Source organism: Cervus elaphus, chromosome 1, assembly GCF_910594005.1.
Source record: "Cervus elaphus chromosome 1, mCerEla1.1, whole genome shotgun sequence".
In the NCBI taxonomy this organism is placed as follows: Eukaryota; Metazoa; Chordata; class Mammalia; order Artiodactyla; family Cervidae; genus Cervus; species Cervus elaphus.
In genome coordinates this window covers 22,093,174-22,112,793 of record NC_057815.1, presented here as the reverse complement: position 1 = coordinate 22,112,793, position 19,620 = coordinate 22,093,174, and the positions used below count along the sequence as shown (strand labels likewise).

General features: G+C 37.0%; 1 protein-coding gene and 1 pseudogene across 9 annotated transcripts in view; both read left to right on the top strand.

Moving 5' to 3' along the window:
* CEP126 (centrosomal protein 126) overlaps positions 1-19,620 on the top strand; it is a 105,501-nt gene that overhangs the window by 45,117 nt on the left and 40,764 nt on the right. For all 9 annotated transcript variants that reach the window (XR_006339820.1, XR_006339825.1, XM_043895664.1 and 6 more), the window contains one exon: positions 6,719-6,830. Coding sequence is in view for 6 of the 9 variants with exons in the window: in XM_043895664.1 (XP_043751599.1) it covers positions 6,719-6,830 (112 nt within the window). In the remaining 3 variants the exon portion in view is untranslated. Of the gene's footprint in view, positions 1-6,718; positions 6,831-19,620 lie in introns of those variants that run through there.
* LOC122703844 lies at positions 6,526-6,643 on the top strand (annotated as a pseudogene).

Below are 19,620 nucleotides of genomic sequence, written 5' to 3'. Positions count from 1 at the left end.
CTGCACAGTTGACTGGCTGGTCTCCTGAAACTGCCCGGGAGTATGCCCAGCCTGAGCTCCACACTGGAGAGAGGGTTGCCCCAGCCAAGGAAGAACTCAGCCAGGAGACACAGAGGTAGCTCAGAACCAAAGTGGCATCCTTTGGGCAAGGACAGCCATTATGGGCACTCGCACAGGCAGCACATCAGAAGCAGCCTAAACTCTCTGTGGCCAAACTGTTGCACCCTCTGCACCTGGTCACACACTAGGAGTTCATACTGGCCCCTCTTGCTCCAGCACGGCTCACCTCAGGGGCCAGAGTGCTGACGTTGGGAGAGAGAAAAGCTCACACCTGAGCTAGCTCAGACCTGCTCCTCAGAGCTTCTATTCCAGGAGCTTGGGACCCAACCCTGGTAGGGTGGTGGTACTCCCTGATGACAGGGAAGGCCTAGCTCACTCTTGGCTCTGGCCCTAGCCTCTCCTCCCCAGCCCCAATCCTTCCAAAGTGATATGTATGGAAGCATGCCCTGTGTGATATGAGAGCACAACTTGAGAAAAGATGTGACCTGCGTTCATGTCAAATCCAGCTCTCCCACCAAAACTATTGGACACACAGGCTGTATAGGGCTGCTCCCACAAAAGAACACCCCTTCAAACAGAATTGGTAACTGTTTCACTTAATTTCATAGAGATGGAGACTGTTAAGCAAATTCAGAAAACAGAGGAACTGATCTCAATTGAAAGAGCAAGAGAAAAAAAAAATGAAACAGAAATAGTTTACCAGAGGATTCAAAGCAAAATGATAATGCTTACTGAATTAAGGAAAATATATATAATGGAATATTCAGTTCAGTTCAGTTCAGTTCAGTCGCTCAGTCCTTTCTGAACTCTGCAGCACGCCAGGCCTCATCACCAAATCCCAGAGCTTACTCAAACTCATGTCCATTGAGTCGGTGATACCATCCAACCATCTCATCCTCTGTCATCCCCTTCCACCTTCAATCTTTCCCAGGATCAGGGTCTTCTCAAATGAGTCAGCTCTTCACATCAGGTGGCCAAAGTATTGGAGTTTCAGCTTCAACATCAGTCCTTCCAATGAACACCCAGGACTGATCTCCTTTAGGATGGACTGGTTGGATCTCCTTGCAGTCCAAGGGACTCTCAAGAGTCTTCTCCAGCACCACAGCTTAAAAGCATCAATTCTTTGGCACCCAGCCTTCTTTGTGGTCCAACTCTCACATCCATACATCAATACTGGAAAAACCATAGCTTTGACTAAATGGACCTTTTGTCGGCAAAGTAATGTCTCTGCTTTTTAATATGCTATCTAGGTTGGTCATAACTTTTCTTCCAAGGACCAAGCATCTTTTAATTTCATGGCTGCAGTTACCATCTGCAGTGATTTTGGAGCCAAAAAAAAAATAAAGTCTCTCACTGTTTCCATTGTTTCCCCATCTATTTGCCATGAAATGATGGGACCAGATGCCATGATCTTAGTGTTCTGAATGTTGAGTTTTAAGCCAACTTTTTCACTCCCCCCTTACACTTTCATCAAGAGGCTCTTTAGTTCTTCTTTGCTTTCTGCCATAAGGGTGGTGTCATCTGCATATCTGAAATCATTGACATTTCTCTCGACAATCTTGATTCCAGCTTCTGTTTCATCCAGCCCAGCATTTCTCATGATGTACTCTGCATATAAGTTAAATATGTAGGGTGACAATATACAGCCTTGACATACTCCTTTCCCGGTTTGGAACCAGTCTGTTGTTCCATGTCCAGTTCTAACTGTTGTTTTCTGACCTGCATACAGATTTCTCAAGAGGCAGATCAAGTGGTCTGGTATTCCGATCTCTTGAAAAATTTTTCACAGTTTGTTGTGATCCACACAGTCAAAGGCTTTGGCTTAGTCAATAAAACCGAAGTAGATGTTTTTTCTGGAACGCTCTTGCTTTTTCAGTGATCCAATGGATGTTGGCAATTTGAACTCTTGTTCCTCTGCCTTTTCTAAATCCAGCTTGAACATCTGGAATTTCACGGTTCACATACTGTTGAAGCCTGGCTTGGAGAATTTTGAGCTTTACTAGCGTGTGAGATGAATGCAATTGTGCAGTAGTTTGAGCATTCTTTGGCATTGCCTTTCTTTGGGATTGGAATGAAAACTGACCTTTTCCAGTCCTGTGGCCACTGCTGTGTTTTCCATATTTGCTGGGATTTTGAGTGCAGCACTATCACAGCGTCATCTTTTAGGATTTGAAATAGCTCAACTGGAATTCCATCACCTCCGCTAGCTTTGTTCATAGTGATGCTTCCTAAGGCCCACTTGACTTTGCATTCCAGGATGTCTGGCTCTAGGTGAGTGATCACACCACCGTGATTATCTGGGTCGTGAATATCTTTTTTGTACAGTTCTTCTGTGTATTCTTGTCACCTCTTCTTGCTGTCTTCTGCTTCTGTTAGGTCCCTACCATTTCTGTCCTTTATTGAGCCCATCTTTGCAAGAAATGTTCCCTTGGTATCTCTAATTTTCTTGAAGAGATCTCTAGTCTTTCCCATTGTATTGTTTTCCTCTATTTCTTTGCACTGATCACTGAGGAAGGCTTTCTTTTTTCTCCTTGCTATTCTTTGGAACTCTGCATTCAAATGCAGTATTCAAATGAGTATATCTTCCCTTTTCTCCTTTGCCTTTTACGTTTCTTCTTTTCTTAGCTATTTGTAAGGCCTCCTCAGACAGCCATTTTGCCTTTTGGCATTTCTTTTTCTTGGGGATGGTCTTGATCCCCTGCCTCCTGTACAATGTCATGAACCTCTGTCCATAGTTCTTCAGGAACTCTGTCTATCAGATCTAATCTCTTGAATCTATTTGTCACTTCCACTGTATAATTGTGTTTGCTATGACCAGTGCTTTCTCTTGGCAATACTCTATTAGCCTTTGCCCTGCTTCATTCTGCACTCCAAGGCCAGATTTGCCTGCTACTCCAGGTATTTCTTGACTTCCTACTTTTGCATTCCAGTCCCCTATAATGAAAAGGACATCTTTTTCGGGTGTTATTAGTTCTAGAAGGACTTCACAGACCCACTCAACTTCAGCTTCTTCACCATTACTGTTTGGGGCGTAGACTTGGATTACTGTAATATTGAATGGTTTGCCTTGGAAACGAACAGAGATCATTCTGTTGTTTTTGAGACTGCATCCAATACTGCATTTTAGACTCTTTTGTTGCCTATGATGGCTACTCCATTTCTTCTGAGGAATTCTTGCCCACAGTAGTAGATATAATGGTCATCTGAGTTAAATTCACCCATTCCAGTCCATTTTAGTTTGCTGATTCCTAAAATATCAATGTTCACTGTTGCCATCTCCTGTTTGGCCACTTCCAATTTGCCTTGATTCATGGACCTAATATTCCAGGTTCCCATGCAATATTGCTCTTTACAGCATTGGACTTTTACTTCCATCACCAGTCACATCCACAACTGTGTGTTGTTTTTGCTTTGGCTCCGTCTCTTCATTCTTTCTGTAGTTATTTCTCCAGTGATGTCCAGTAGCATGTTTGGCACCCTCCGACCTGGGGAGTTCATCTTTCACTGTCCTATCTTTTTACCTTTTCATACCATTCATGGGGTATTGAACAGTAATGGAATATTACTCGGTCATAAAAAGAATGAAATTCCACCATTTGCAGCAATGTGGATGGACTTAGTATTATGCTTATTAAAATGTCAAAGACAAACTTACATTTAAAAATAAATATGTTATCACTTATATGAAAATCTTAAAAAAATAAATGAATGTATGTTTAAAAAAAAAAACAAGACTTCCCTGGTGGTGCAGTATTTAGCAATCTGTCAATGCAAGGGACACGGGTCCAGTCTCTAGTCTGGGAAAATCCCACATGCCACAGAGCAACTAGGCCCACATGCCACAACTACTGAGCCCGCAGTTCGGAGCCTGTGCTCTGCAACAGGAGAGGCCACTGCCAGAAGCCTACGCGCTGCAGCCCAGAGTAGTTCCCGCTCCCCCTGCCAGAGAAAGCCTGCACAAAGCAACGAAGGTCCGGCAACAGCCCAGATAAATAAATAAAATTAAAAACGTTAGAGATACAGAGAACAAACGAGTGATTACCCTAGGAGAGTGAGAAAGGAGGGACAAATAGGGGTATGGGTTAAAATACACAAACTACTATTAATATGAATAAAGTAGATAAGCAACAGGGTTATATTGTACCTCACAGGGAAACATAACCATTATTTTTAACAACTTTAAAAAGAATATAATCTATAAAAATATAGAATATCTGGTTGTGTACCTGAAACTAAGCTAGGATTATGAATTAACTATACTTCAACTTTTAAAAATAGAATATATATTTATGTATGTTTATATCTGCATAAACAGTGAAGGAATACACAAATACCAGTTAGAGCAAAACTTCCAAATTTGTATTATATTTTTTTGATTTCTAAATATAAATATGTTACCTGTATAAAATATCAAAATTTTAAGGAAGTTTACTGTCATGAATGAAGAACAACAAAGCTGTGATAAACAACTGTTTACTTAATTGTCTATTCATTTAGTTTATTCTCAAATATTAGAGTTATACCAAGAGTTCATCCAATATGCATGATAGCTAATGCTTCCCCTTGCTATGAAAAACGGATGGGTTGGGGGTTTTAATGAGTTCAGAAAATTGTCGGAGTCAGAGAATTGTTGGAGTTACACTATCAGGGCAAAAGAACTAGAAAGAGGAGCCTAGTAGTTTAAATGAAAAAATAAAGCCCTAATACACAATTAATACTCAAAAAATGTAGACTTGAATATTCATCATTAAATATGAGGTACTGACTAGGAGATCATTAGATAATAGCAACAATAAACAGCAATGAGTGTTTGTCAATGACCCAAGTTAGTTTTAAAAGTAGTTTTTAAATTCTCTTTGATAGTAAGTGGTGTTAATTAAAGCAAATTTCAAGCTATAATCTAGCTCAACTAAACATTGTTTTTAACAAATCACACACAAAACAATAGGTGTAACTTGTTCACTAAGTTCAATAAAGCCCCAGCTCTTATCTTAGGTGCTCTGACTACACTTTATGTGAAGATCCATTCAGACTTACACAGTCACATTCTAGAGACAAAATTATGTGCCTTCTGTCAGTGTACAATCAGGGATGTTCATGTTTAACAGCTGGAGCCAAGACTGATTAGAGGTCAAACCTCAATGCCATCTGTAAAGGTATAGGGTATAGACTCCCTAGATTCTTATTCTCTGTTCATGCAAGGGTAGGGAGTGATTAAAATATTTTAGGAAAGTCCATCTGTCTTGAATATCTTTAATTTCAACAAAGAAAGTTCATTTTTAACATTCATCAGGCTATGCAGCTAGCCATTAGTTTTACCAATAAACAACAATTTGGGACATTGCTTATGCTCATTAGAAAAACAATCAAAATCTAAAGCTTGATAGTTTCTGCCTCAAGAGGATTGGTCCTTCATGGTTAGAATATCCAGCAAACCATCTCAAAACTGCATTTTTCACTAGTATTTTATGCAATCACCCCTTGACTCTAGAGTTCAAGTTTGAACTAACCCATTCATCATAATATACTGATTTTGCTTAAAAATTTTAAGGTGAATAACAAACATCAGAATCATGATGATATGGGTTTTTTAAAGGAGAAAAGAGGAAAAAATAGTTTGGTAGCATCATTGGAAAGCTAGAAAGTCAGCTATCTTATCTCCAGGCCCTCAGTTATTTGTAGTTACTTGTATCTCCCCCTAAGAGGGCTGCAGGAAAGCAATATCCTTTAAATAGAAGGTTTGTTTCAAGTTGAACAAGAAGGTGTATACCAAAGTGTGCAGTGGAAATTCTTGGGAAAGTGGATACTTATGGGAGCTAAGGTTGGATTAGAGGCTGTGCAGAGTGATATGTGGATGAGTGTCCACGTAATGTGTGACCCTGAACAAGTTACTCGGCTATGTTTCAGTTGCCTCAGTTGCAAATGGAGATTGGGGCTTCTCTGGTGGCTCAGTCAGTAAAGAATCTGCCTGAAAAGCAGGAGACCCAGGTTTGATCTCTGGGTTGGACAGATCTCCTAGAGAAGAATGTGGCATCCACTCCAGTATTCTTGCCTGGAGAATCCCATGAACGGAGGAGCCTGGCATGCGTCAGTCCATCGGGTTCCAAAGAGTTGGACACGACTTAGTGATTAACACTTTCTTTCTTTCAAAGCCCTTAGTGAGAATAAAGTAGTTAATATTTATACAGTGCTCAAAAATAATGTCTTTAACAGTAAATGCTCAATAAATGTTAACTGCTATTTTTATATCTTCCCCTTTTCTTCATAAGATTATTTGTAATTTTTTTCAGAAATTTATGGAATTATAAGGTTAGATATAATGGGGTTTGCATGCCAGATCAAAGAGCCTGGACATTTCTCAGATTTCATTTTTCCAAATAAGTAGTCTTAAAATTGGTGATGAGAATTTTGAGATAACTATTTCTTATTGGGAAGTGGATGTTTAAATTTAAAATATACTGTTCAAGCTTTGCACAGTGGCAGTATCATAGCCAATGAGGTTTACCTGAGGCGCGATTATTGCTAATTGAAAATATATTGTTCAAAATAAATTTGTCACAAAAGTTTTAAGATAGTATTTTATCATTGACCAATTAAATTATGTATAAAGAGATTGTTGAAGTGATTCAGTACTATATGATCTTTATTGTTTCCTTAGTTCTTCAAAGACCAGTTCTTCCATTAGAAGATGCCCTCAAACAAATTCAGGAGTCCAACCTAAAATCAGAAGTAAACCTTCCCTCTTCCCACAGACCAATAATAAACTGGAGGTAAGTAACTTATGATTATCATGTATAGTTACTAATATATGGTAATTAAATAGCTCTCTAGTTGCTGAGTTTATAGGCCTTTTCATCAATTACTCCTCACCTCTTTTATAGTATACTATTTTATTTTCACACATTGAATTGAGGTAGAGTGTAATATAAATTGCTTCAAGAGTAAGTAAAAATTTTAATTTCTTGTCTTTAGTTTTACAGTGTTGCTTATGTTGAGTAATTTCCTATGGGAACTATCACAAAAACCATTTCAAAGTATTGATACTGGTTTTACTGAGAGGAAAAAAAAGTTGAATAACAGTGATATAAATTTAGATAAAAGGAGTAACTTTATGGTAGAACTTTATGAGTTTTTCCTCACTGAAAATCTTTCCTGGATGGATATCTTTAAAAAAAACTACTACAGTGCCTCCTGGTTCCTCTCTAGGTTAGTTTTAATGAATCATCTTGATTCAGTAGGATGGACCAACCAACTAGAGAGTACCCTCTGACATTCTGTATTTTCCATTTATTTACTATAAATGTTTCTTGAACCAACTATGTACACAGCAGTAGATCAGCCATTGTGAAGGGGATATGGAGAAATATAATATTCAAAAATATAATCCCAAAGTATAATCTAGGAGAAAGTGAAATAATGCTTTAAAAATTATAGAACAGTACCAAATAGGTAATAATAATAATATTTAATGTTTACTTATATAAAGATATATATACATAATTCATATGTAAAGTGTGTTAATATTTTACCTATTTATAATGTATATACTAAAGTATTTCCATTTTTAGAATACCTGTGGCAAACTGTTCCCTTAGTCAGATCTAAGAACAATTAAATTCATTCTTTCAAGTCTTTATTATAGTTCAAGAAAGACTTCATGGAATAGAAGAATCTTCAGCAAAACTTTGAAGAAAATAGGAGTTAATCATGAAACAAGTGGGTAGATGGTATTCCAGACAGAGGGATGAGAATGTGGAAAGGCCAAGAGCAGTAGAAGGAATGATATGTTCCAGGAGTAAGAGTATGGCTGAATAACAGAATGCAAAATAGCAGTAGCTTCATTAGATATGAGATTGGAGAAGTAAATACACCTGTATGCTAAGGAATATACGCTTTATCCTGAGAGTTTAAGAGGCGTCAGTGAAGGATTTAAGCAGATGGGTAATAAGATCCACTTTTCCTGTTTAACAACATATCCTTCTCTGTGGTGAACGAGTGTGGATAGCTGATTGAAAGAGGACAGCACAGACTATTTCAGTATCTGTGACTGAAAATACTTAGGTCTGGGGCTCAAGAGAAAGGTCTAGACTTAGACATTAGAAGCCGAAACAATGGATGGGGTCAGCAGTGGAGATTATGTACTATGGCAGCAGAACTAGGATAGAGCACGACAAAAGAGCAATATATAGGGAAGTGAAAAAAAAGAAGCCTACAGATAGAAACAGTAGTTGCTAGAGACCATATATAGGGAGAAGATGGAACTAAGCAAGTATAGACTTTCATGGGGAAAAAAAGCTTACGGAAATCAAATGGCTTCTAGATAATCATTAATATAAAAAGTTTTACCATCTGGGACACTGGCAGAAAACATGTAGTATTTAAAAGGGGTAACTGAAAAGAGGTTAGTAAAGAGACAGGGAGGCCAACAGAGGATGATGAAGCCACCCCAAAACTGACAGCAAACTCAGTATTATCACCACAAACCTAAACTGTAAAGAGCTGTAACTGTACAAGAGGGCTACTAGGTAAGGACCATTGCCACTGCTAAACCAAGTCAAGCGGAGAGGAAGCCCGAGAAGTGATTATCAAAAACCACTTTGTTCTGTCACATTCCCACCTCTCGCTATTACCTTTCATTGTTCAAAACAGCCATAAATCAAAAGGCAGGGTATCATTCAGTCTCTGCCTAGCTGAGATAAGTGTGGGAAATGAATCTGGAGTGTCAAAGAGAAAATATCCAGCTTAGAGGGAATATGCCCCATATAATTCAAAACAGAAAAGTCACTTTGGCAGTTTTTGTCAAAGAAATTTCAGTGGAGGGATGGAGACAGAAAAGAGATTGCAATGAGTTGAAAGGAAACTGCAGAGCGAGAAAGAAAAAATACCAACTGCAGCTTGTCTGTGAAAGGAAAAGAGTGGTAGAACAGTAGCCAAAGGGGATGTAGGGCCAAAATATGGCCTTTTCCCTTATGATGGAAGAAATATTATCCTGTTAAATATGGATGTCAAACTAATGAGTAACAGAAATGCAGTCTAGAAAGGTAGAGGATAAAAACGTGAAGTCTTAAGTACCTATTATGTGCTGTACATTGATTAGCAAGAGTTATAATATGAATGAAATATGGTCCTCCACCCAAGAAGTGTTTGCAGTTATATTATAATACTGTGTAATGGTAATTACACTGTAAGACTCAAACAATACTGTGAAATGTGGGCAGTTACAGAAATACTAGCAAAGTGATAAAGGGCTTACCTGGTGGCTCAGTCACTGAAGATTCCACCTGCAGTACAGGAGACATGAGTTTGATTGTTGGGTCAGAAAGATCCCCAGGAGAATGGAATGGCTACCCACTCTAGTATTCTTTCCTGGAGGATCCCATGGACAGGGGAGCCTGGCAGGCTACAGTTCATGGGGTTGCAAAGAGTTGGATACAACTGAGTGACTAAGCATACACACACAAGTGATGAAGTACAAAATTTAAAGTTGGAGAGGAGACTTAAAGGATGAGTACAAATTGTCTACTAAAGAAGCACAGGTTGATTTCTGGCATGTTCAGGCCTACAGTGTTGTAAAAGGCAAAGACACCTGAGGAAATAGAATTTGTTCAGAGTAACAAGACTGTAATATATGTTGCTGGTACAATGAGAGATTATCTAGAAGTGTAGACTGAGGTCAGATGTGAATGCTTGTATTTGAGCTAGAAGCTAGAAGGTTTTTATTTCATCCTATAACTAGTAGAAAGCCAATGGGGGTTTTTAAACAGAGTGACATAGTCCTCTTTATATTGGAAGATAATTGGTATGAATGTTGGAGAATGAAAAGAATGGAAAGAAACTGGAAGCAAGGAGACTAGAAAAACTTGATGGGCTAATGCAAGTGACAGATCATTACTACCTAAACTAAAATAGTACTATTTTGTATAGTGAGAAAAGGAGGGGGACCTCCCTGCTCATCCAGTGGTTAAGACTTTGTCTTCCAGAGGGTGCAGGTTTGATCCTTGGTTGGGGAGCTCAGATTCCACATGCCTCATGGCCAAAAAAGACAGAACAGAAGCAGTATTGTAACAAATTCAATAAAAACTTCTAAAAAAGGAAAAAGACAGATCTAATAAAGGATAAAAATATTTTGAGATTAGAAGGAAAAGATAAGAGAATTAAAAAAATGAAAATGCCCTTTACGGCAGAGAAGAGACATAAATGTTTAAGAATGCTGATTAATCAGAAGTGTAAGAAGTGGAGTATAAAAAATGGGAGCTGAACAGGACCTGAGCTTACCTCCCATAACAAACAATTCAAAAATACATCCACATGTGGAAAAATTCATGGAAAGCTAACTGGAAACATACAGAAGGACCCTTATATAACCAAGGTTGTAAGAAAGATACACATGTAATCAGGCAGGATAGGAAGAAAAGCATCAGGTAAGGAGTCTGTGCCTCTGGGAGAGGACTGAAAGGAAAAGGGAGATCATGCAGGCAGACACCCTGAGAAGTGAGTGAGTCCAACTCTAGACTGGGCATCCCCATCCTGGAGTCCTGCACATAGAAGACAAGCCCCTCTGGCTGCTTGGAGAACCACTGGGAAGGCTAGCGAAGCCTAGACTCCACTCGTGAGGAGAGTGCAAGTGTTAGCTTGCCACCAGACAGGGCAGACAGAGGTGTACCCTAGTAGCTGCCGCCATGTCACATACCCCAGTCTGAGCCACGTAAATGTCACCCTGCCCACTCCAAGCCACAATGGCCCTGGATCTCAGGTATTCAGGACCTGGGAAAATAGTCAATCTAAGGATCCAAAGGTGTCCTGGGGGCCAGGGATATGGTCTAGACAGAGCAGTGTCCATTTCTGGTGCTTACTCAAATAGCACCCAAGAACTAGCCCAGACTTGGATGGCAGTGCAGGTGCTTGAATTCCCACAACCACCATGCCATGTTCAAGCCTAGTGCAGGGAGAAGGAAAAATACACACCTAAAGGAAGCAGAACAAGCTTGAGCCCAAATTTGAGGGCTTTTGCTCCCACAACTTAGGAGCAGATCTCACCCCTGACAGGACAGTGATGGCCACTGAACATAGAAGAAGTACTGTCCCACACCTTGCACAGGCTCTAACTCCTCCATTACCAGCCATACCGTCTTTCCAGTGTGGTAGAGGCCAGCATACCATGAGGAAAGACATGACTTGCATGCACATCTAATCCAGTCCTCCCTCCAAATACATTGGGCACACACAGTCTGCATAGGGACACACCCATATAAGAACACCCCTTCAAGACTGTAATAGGTAACTCTTTCACCTAAAGTCAGAGACATAGAAAATTAAGTAAATTAAAAGGGCAGAGGAACCTGCAACCTCAGATAGTCTACCCAGTGAGATTATCATTTAGAATAGAAGATGAGATAAAGAACTCCTCAGACAAGCAAAAACTAAAAGAATTCAGCAATAATAAACCTACCCTAAAAGAAATGTTGAAGGGTCTTCTCAAAATGAAAAAGAAGAACCTATAGGAAAGGGAAAACCCCAATAGGAAAGACATATATAGTGGGGATTGAAGATCACTTAAATAAGCTAGTACATAAATTAAAAGACAAAAGTTGTAAAGAAACTATAACTACAATAAATAGTTATGGGATAAACATGAAGATGTAAAAAATTACATCAGAAACACAAAATGTGGGGGAGAGTAGTAAAAAATGTAGATCTCTTAGAATGTGTTTGATCTTAAATGACTATGAGTTTAAAGCAAGTAGACATAATTATGGTCTACCATGGTTTCACAAATAGATACAAAACAAACAAAAAGCATGGAACTCAAGCATACTTCAAAAGAAAATCATCAAATCAGAAAAAGAGAGAGACAAAAAGAAAAATGACAAAGCAACTGGAAAACAAGTAATAAATTGGTAATAAGTATATACCTATTAATAAATTACTTTACATATCAATGGATTAATGCTTCAATCAAAAGACACAGATAGCTAATTGAATTTTTAAAAAGACCCTTCGATGTACTGCCTGCAAGAGATTTACTTAAGGCAAAAGATACAAACTGAAAGTGAGGATACAGAAAAGGATATTTTATGCAAATGGAGATGACAACAAACAAAGGCTTAGTGAAAGACAAAAAGAGTACTATATAATGATAAAAAGAGATCAGTACAAGAAGAGGATCTAGACTGTTTGACATATACATACCCAATACAGTAGTACCTAACTGTATAAACAGTAGCAAACATAAAAGGAGAAATTGACAATAGTGCAATAATTACAGGAGACTTTAACACCCCACTGATATCAATGAACAGATCATCCAGAAAGAAAGTCAATAAGGCAATTGTGGTAAAGTAATTCTTTGCCACTCCATGAACTGCAGCATGCCAGGCTTTCCTGTCCTTCACGATCTCCTGGAGTTTGCTCAAATTCATGTCCATTGAGTCAGTGATACTATCTAACCATTTCATCCTCTGCCACCCTCTTCTTCTTTTGCCTTCTTTCCCAGCATCAGGGTCTTTTCCAATGAGTCGGCTCTTTGCATCAGGTGGTCAAAGTATTGGAGCTTCAGCGTCAGTCCTTCCAATGAATATTCCAGGTTGATTTCCTTTAGGATTGACTGGTTTGGTCTCTTTGCAGTCCACGGGGCTTAGACTATACAGAATCCACCTGCAATGCAGGAGATCCAGGTTTGATCCCTGGGTAAGGAAGATCTCCTGGTTAAGGGAATGGCTACCTACTCCACTATTCTTGCCTGGTGAATTCCATGGACAGGGGAGCCTGGTGGATAACAGTCCATCCAGTCGCAAAGAGTCAGACATGACTGAACAACTAACATATATCACATACTAGGTCTCAAAACAAGACTCAACAAATTTAAGAGGATAGAAATTATATCAAGCTTTTTCTTTTCCAACCTCAAGGGTATGAAACTAGAAATCAACTACAGAAAGAAAAACAGAAAAGAATAAACATGTGGAGACCACACAACATGCTACTAAAAAAAAAAGGGTAACGAATAAATCAGAGAGTAAATCAGAAAATACCTCAAAACAAATGAAATGGGAAGCAAAGCTTTCCAATTTATGTGATAACAGCAAAAGCAGTTCTAAGAGGTTAGTTCATAGCAATACAGTCCTTCCTCAAGAAATAAGAAAAAATCTCAAACAACCTAACCTATCACCTAAAAGAATTAGAAAAAGAACAAACAAAGCCCAAAGTTAGCAGAAGGAAGGAAATAATGATATCACATACATGTGGAATCTGAAAAATAATAGAAATGAATCTATTGATGTATACAAAACAGAAACCAACTCACAGGCATAGAAAACAAATGTATGGTTAACAAAGGGGAAAGGAGGGATAAATTAGGAATATGGAATTAACAGATGCAAACCACTTATATATAAAATAAGCAACAAGGATTTATTGCATAGCATAAGGAACTATAGTTAATATCTAATAATCTAAAATAGAAATAATCTGAAATATATATATATATAACTGAATCACTTTACTGTACACCTAATACAATGTTGTAAATCAACTGTGGTTCAATTTTTTTAAAAGTCATTTCCTAGGAGAGAAAAAAAACAGTAGAAAAAATGAATGAAACCAAGAGCTAGTTTTTTGAAAAAAAAAAAAAACAGGCTCACCAAGAAGAAAAGAGAGAGGATCCAAATAAAATAAGAAAATAAAGAGGATAAATAACAACCAATACCACAGAGATACAAAAAAAAATCATAAGAGAGTATTGTGAACTAATATGCCAATAGATTGGACAGCCTACAAGAAGTGGACAAATTTCTTGAAACATACAGCTGCCAAGACAGTCAAGGAGAAGAGACAATTTGAACAGAAGACCATTCACTAGATGTGAAGTTGAATTAAAAAAAAAAAAAAATGCCCAGCAAACAAAATTCCAGAACAGGACAGCTTCACAGGGCAATTCTACTAAATGTATAAAGAAGAATACCTGTCCCAATCAAACTATTCCATAAACTTAAAGAGTTTATGAGAACACTCCCAAATTCATTCTGCAAGACAACCCTTACCCTGATACCAAAACTAGGCAAAGACACTACACAAAAAAAGAAAAAATTATAGGCCAATATTTTTGATGAATATAGATGCAAAAATCTTCAACAAAATATTAGCAAACAAAATCCAACAATACATAAAAAGAATCATACATCATGATCAAGTTAAATTTATTCCAGGGTCACAAGGATGGTTTGAGATACATAAATCAATCAATTTGATACACCATATTAACAAAAGGAGAGATAAAAATTACATGATTGTCTCAATAGATACAGAGAAAACACTTGACAAAATTCAGTGTCTATTTATGATAAAAACCCTCATCAAAGTGTGTATAGAGGGAACATATCTCAACATAATGAAGGCCATTTATGACAAATCCAATAGCCCACATCTTATTCAATTGTGAAAAAATTTTAAATTTTCCTTTAAAATCAAGACAAGACAAAAATGTCCACTTTCACTGCTTCTATTTAACATAGTGTTGGAATTCCTAACCACAGAAAAAGTAATAAAAGGTATCCAAATTTGAAGATGAAGAGGTAAAACTCGCTCTGCAGATGACATAACACTCTATATAGAGAACTACTATAGTCTCCACCCAAGAACTATTAATATTAGAAACTAATAAATTTAGCAAGGTTGTGGGACATAAGAATAATGTGCAGAAATCTGTCATCTTTTATACACTAATAATGAAATATCAGAAATAGAAAGTAAACAATCCTGTTTAAAATCACATCAAAAAATAAAATACCTAGGAGTAAACTTAGCCAAGAAAGTGAAAGGCCTGTACTCTGAAAACTATAAAACCTGATGAAGGAAATTGAAGATGATTCAAAGAAATGTAAAGATATTCCATGCTCTTGGATTGGAGGGAGTAATATCATTAAAATGGACATAATACCCAAAGCAATCTACAGATTTAATGCAATCTCTATCAAAATACCTATGACATTTTTTCACAGATCTAAAACAAATAATGCTACAACTTATATGGAATCACAAAACATCCCAAAATGACAAAACAATCCTGAGAATAAAGAACAAAGCTGGAGATATAACCATCTCAGACTTCTGACTATACTACAAAGCCGCAGAAATCAAAACAGTAGTGTTATTGGCCCAACAGACACATTGACTAATGATACTGAATAGAGAGCCCAGTAATAAAGCCACACACTTAGAGTCAATTAACCTATGACAAAGGGGACAAGAGTACACAATAGAGAAAAGACAAGTAGTGCAGGGAAAACTGGACAGCTACATGTAACAGAATGAAATTAGAACATTCTCTAACACAGTGTACAAAAGTAAAAACTCAAATGGATTAAAGACACGAATGTAATACCAGAAACTGTAAAACTCCTAGAGGAAAACAGAAGCATAACACTCTTTGACATAAATCATAGCAATTTTTTTTGGATCTGTCTCTTAAATCAATGGAAATAAGAGCAAAAATAAACCAATGTGATCTAATTAAATGCAAAAGCTTTTGCACCACAAAGGAAACCATCAACAAAAAGACAACCTACTTTTTAAAAATTGGAGAAAATATTTGTAAATGATATAACTGAAAAGGGGCTAATAGCCAAAATACATAAACAGCTCAATTTAATACTTAGAAATCACATCCCAGTTTTCCAGATGACTGGATTAAAAGAAGACATGTTATGTATATGGTAGAATATTACTCAGCCATAAAGAATAAAATTCTACCATTTGCAGCAACATACAGTGCTTAGTGAAATAAGTCAAACAAAAGCAGGTATTATATGATATCATTTATATGTGGAATCTAGAAATATGTATAAATGTACATGCAAAACAGACATACAGATATAGAAACAAACTTGTGGTTGCCAGAGAGAGGGGGAAGGACAAATTAGGGATATGAGATTAACAGATAGAAACTGCTATATATAAAATAGATAAATGGGACTTCCCTGGTATTCCAGTGGTTAAGACTCCCTTAAACTGCAGGGGGCGCAGGTCCCGTCCCTGGTGAGGGAACTAAGAAACTGCATGCTGTGTAATCAAAAAAATAATAACAAAATAAAATAGATAAGCAACAAGAATATACTGTATAGTATAGAAAATTATGCCCATTATCTTACAGTAACCTATAATTGAGTATAACCTGCAAAAATACTGAATCAGGTGCTGTATACATGAATTTAACATAATACTGTAAATCATCAAAGAATAAATTAAAGAATAAGAATAATGTGATGTTTCATATAGAATAAAGTGTCTCTTGATATAAAAATAATTGTAGTATGGAGAGGATAGTGCAGGAAAATCAAGAGATATTCCAGCAATGAGTTTAAAAGGACTTAAGTTAAAAGAGTGGTAGTGAAATACAAAAGAAAGACAGAAGAAAAAGGTATTTCATGGAAAGACTAGATTATAACTTTGGTGTATGGTGGGATAAAGAAAATGAAAGAAGTATAAAAATCAAAAGAAGGTGAAATTTTAAATCTTGATCATTGAGGGAATTTCCTGACTTTAAAAATTATGAAGAATGTAATAAAAGTGTATAGGTTTAACAAGATATTATTAAACTTCATTTGAGCTTTATGAATTTAGAGAGTAAATATCTAAGTAGAAATGTATAAAAACAGTTTAACCTAAGATGAAACAAGAGCTCAAGGCTATAGAAATAAATTTTAAGGTCTTGATTGTATATGTTATTGTTCGCTTTTTATGTGTAGTTATGCCTGCCACACCAAACTGTAATATTGTAGAGAACAACAGCTTATTCTTACTCAGGCAGATATTCTCTATGATGCTTAGTTCAGTGCTGTGCATGTTGGAAGTATTCAACAAATACTTTAAACAGAGAAACATCACTGGCATTATGAAAACTCAGAGGATATAAACATGATCTGAAGCTTAATAAATGAGGAAGATATTTATCAAAGACATTGAGAGGGAACTCCAGAAAGTTGGAACAAATAGTATGTGAAAAGGAATGAAGGTATAAAAGGACATGCTGTATTAAGAGAGCTGAAAGAGGTAGTTCATTTTGTTTGTTTTAATTTTTATTTTATATTGGAGCATAGTTGATTAACAGTGTTGTGTTAGTTTCAGGTATATTGCAAAGTGATTCAGTTATACATATATACATGTATCTATTTTTCAGATTCTTTCCCCATTTAGGTTATTACAGAATATTGAGCAGTGTTCCCTGTGCTATACAGTAGGTCTATTGTTTATCTATTTTAAATATAGCAGTGTGTACATGTCAATCCCAAACTCCCAATCTCTCTCTTCCCTTCTGGTAACTATAAATCTGTACAGTTATAAGTCTGTACTATTCTGACTAGTGTGTACACTGAGAAATTATAGACAGATAGGTTGTTTAGAAGGGAAGCCATGAGTTGTCATGAAGAGCCTTGTTAAGGAATTTGTCCTAAAAGCAATGACTGAGCGATTGTAAGCAAGCATATAACAAGCAGAGGATTGCATAACTCTCAAATTTATATTTTAGGAATATTGCCAGAATGAGGGAGAATATAGTAAGACTAAAGGTGAAAAAAATCAGACAAAATGATACTTTAGTTAATGAAAACAGTGACTTATTAAGACCTACTTGGTAGGTAGAATCAGCATAATTTGGTAACTTCTTAAGAACCAAAAGGAATCAAGAATGGATGTGGTTAGTTAATGGATAGTGAAATGATTTATCAAAATAAGGACTGTTCAGGACAAAGAGGTTTAAGGGAGAGAGTAACTGGGAGAATGATGATAAATTGTGAGTTTGAGACACTTATGAACTATTTTGGAGTCAATTTCTCATTGGTAAGATGTCTGGGCCATGAATATAGGTATGATAGTTGTCAATGAATGGATAAGTTAAAGCCATGGTTCAGTCCCTGGTGGCTCAGATGGTAAAGAATCTGCCTGCAATGCAGGATACCCAGGTTTGATCCATGGGTTGGGAAGGTCCCCTGGAGAAGGGAATGGCAACCCACTCCAGTATTCGTGCCTGGAGAATTCCATGGACAGAGGGGCCTGGTGGGCTACAGTCCATGGGGTCACAAAGAGTCGACACAACTGAGTGACTAACACTTTAATACCCACCAGTGGTGGTCTTGGTTCAGCTGAACACTCAAACTCATGACTGCAGTAGGCCAGGTTTGACCTCAATTAGAAGACATGAAACACAGCATGCCAATAGGCAACATTCTTCAATAGGAGGAATCCTCATGGCATGCCGTGAAATAGTCAAAGGGCTCATCTTTGCTAGGAGCCAGCCAGCCCCTCTTCCCATAAGTGACATCAAAATGTGCAGACAGCCACCCTGGGTTAGAAATCCTATGTTCTAAACAGGAGCCAATATTTTTTGTAATGACTCTATATGAATAGCTTCCATGCAACCAACATGTTCAGTTTTAAGAATTGCCACACTTGGGGAAACCCAAAGCTATAGCTTCCTACCAGTCCTTCCTATAAGTCCTTCCTATGACTTATTCACAGTCCTGTCAGTACAGACAGTTTATCCATGAAGGGTCATTGTTTACATCTGTGTGCCTGAAACACAGTCCTAGTTCTACCAATAATCCAGGGAACAGAGATAGAGAGTTAACCCAGAGTTGAATGGTCCACAGAGGATGGATTTTATTAACCCTCACTTACATAGAGATACAGATAAGATCACACAGACAATATGAATAAGATTATACAGAGAATATGGATAGACAAGCAGAGGATTGCGTAACTCTCAAATATTCCAGGATATCCAAGCAAAGAAAGAGGAGTCAAGAAAGAGCCTGAGGAGGAACCAGAGAAGTTGTAAAATATCCAGGAACACATGATAATATGAAAACCAAGGGAATTAAAGTCAGAAAAGATAGTGGTCAAGAAGCGTCTCTTTTTGCAGTTAGGTCAATTAGTTAATAATCACTAGCAAAAGCAGTACATTGGAATGGTAGAGACAGAAGCCAGACAGCTGTAGATTAAAGAACAAATGGAAGCTGAGACAGTGAACACAGTGTAATTTTAGAATACTCACTGGAAATTTTTGTCTCAAAAAGGAAGATGACAAACAATTAGAGAGGGTTTAGGGTCCAGGGGAATTTAGAGGAATAAAAAATTCTAAGTCATTTAGTATAGAAGTAATGTGCATTTTTATATACAGGCTTTCTGCTCTACTAGGTTTATTTTTCTGTGTATTATTATCCTGATAACATCAACTATTTTCAATCAAAAAAAGCTCTTTTGCACTATGAGTAAAAGCATAGACATTTTTGTTCAACAGTGTACACTTTCCTAAAGTCTTAGAAGAAATAACACATCAGACAACTTTGATTTTACTGTAGCAAACAAACATATAGTTATTGTTATACCAAATCTGTGCTAGGACCATTGTACCAATTTTCTTTTACAAGAAATTATTTCCATTCTAAACTAGAATACAGTTTTCAGTTATTGTTGTAATATACTGTTATTACTATTACTATGTCTATATCTCTATATGCACACACATAAACTTTATGTATTTGGAATACAACAAATGTATACAATTTA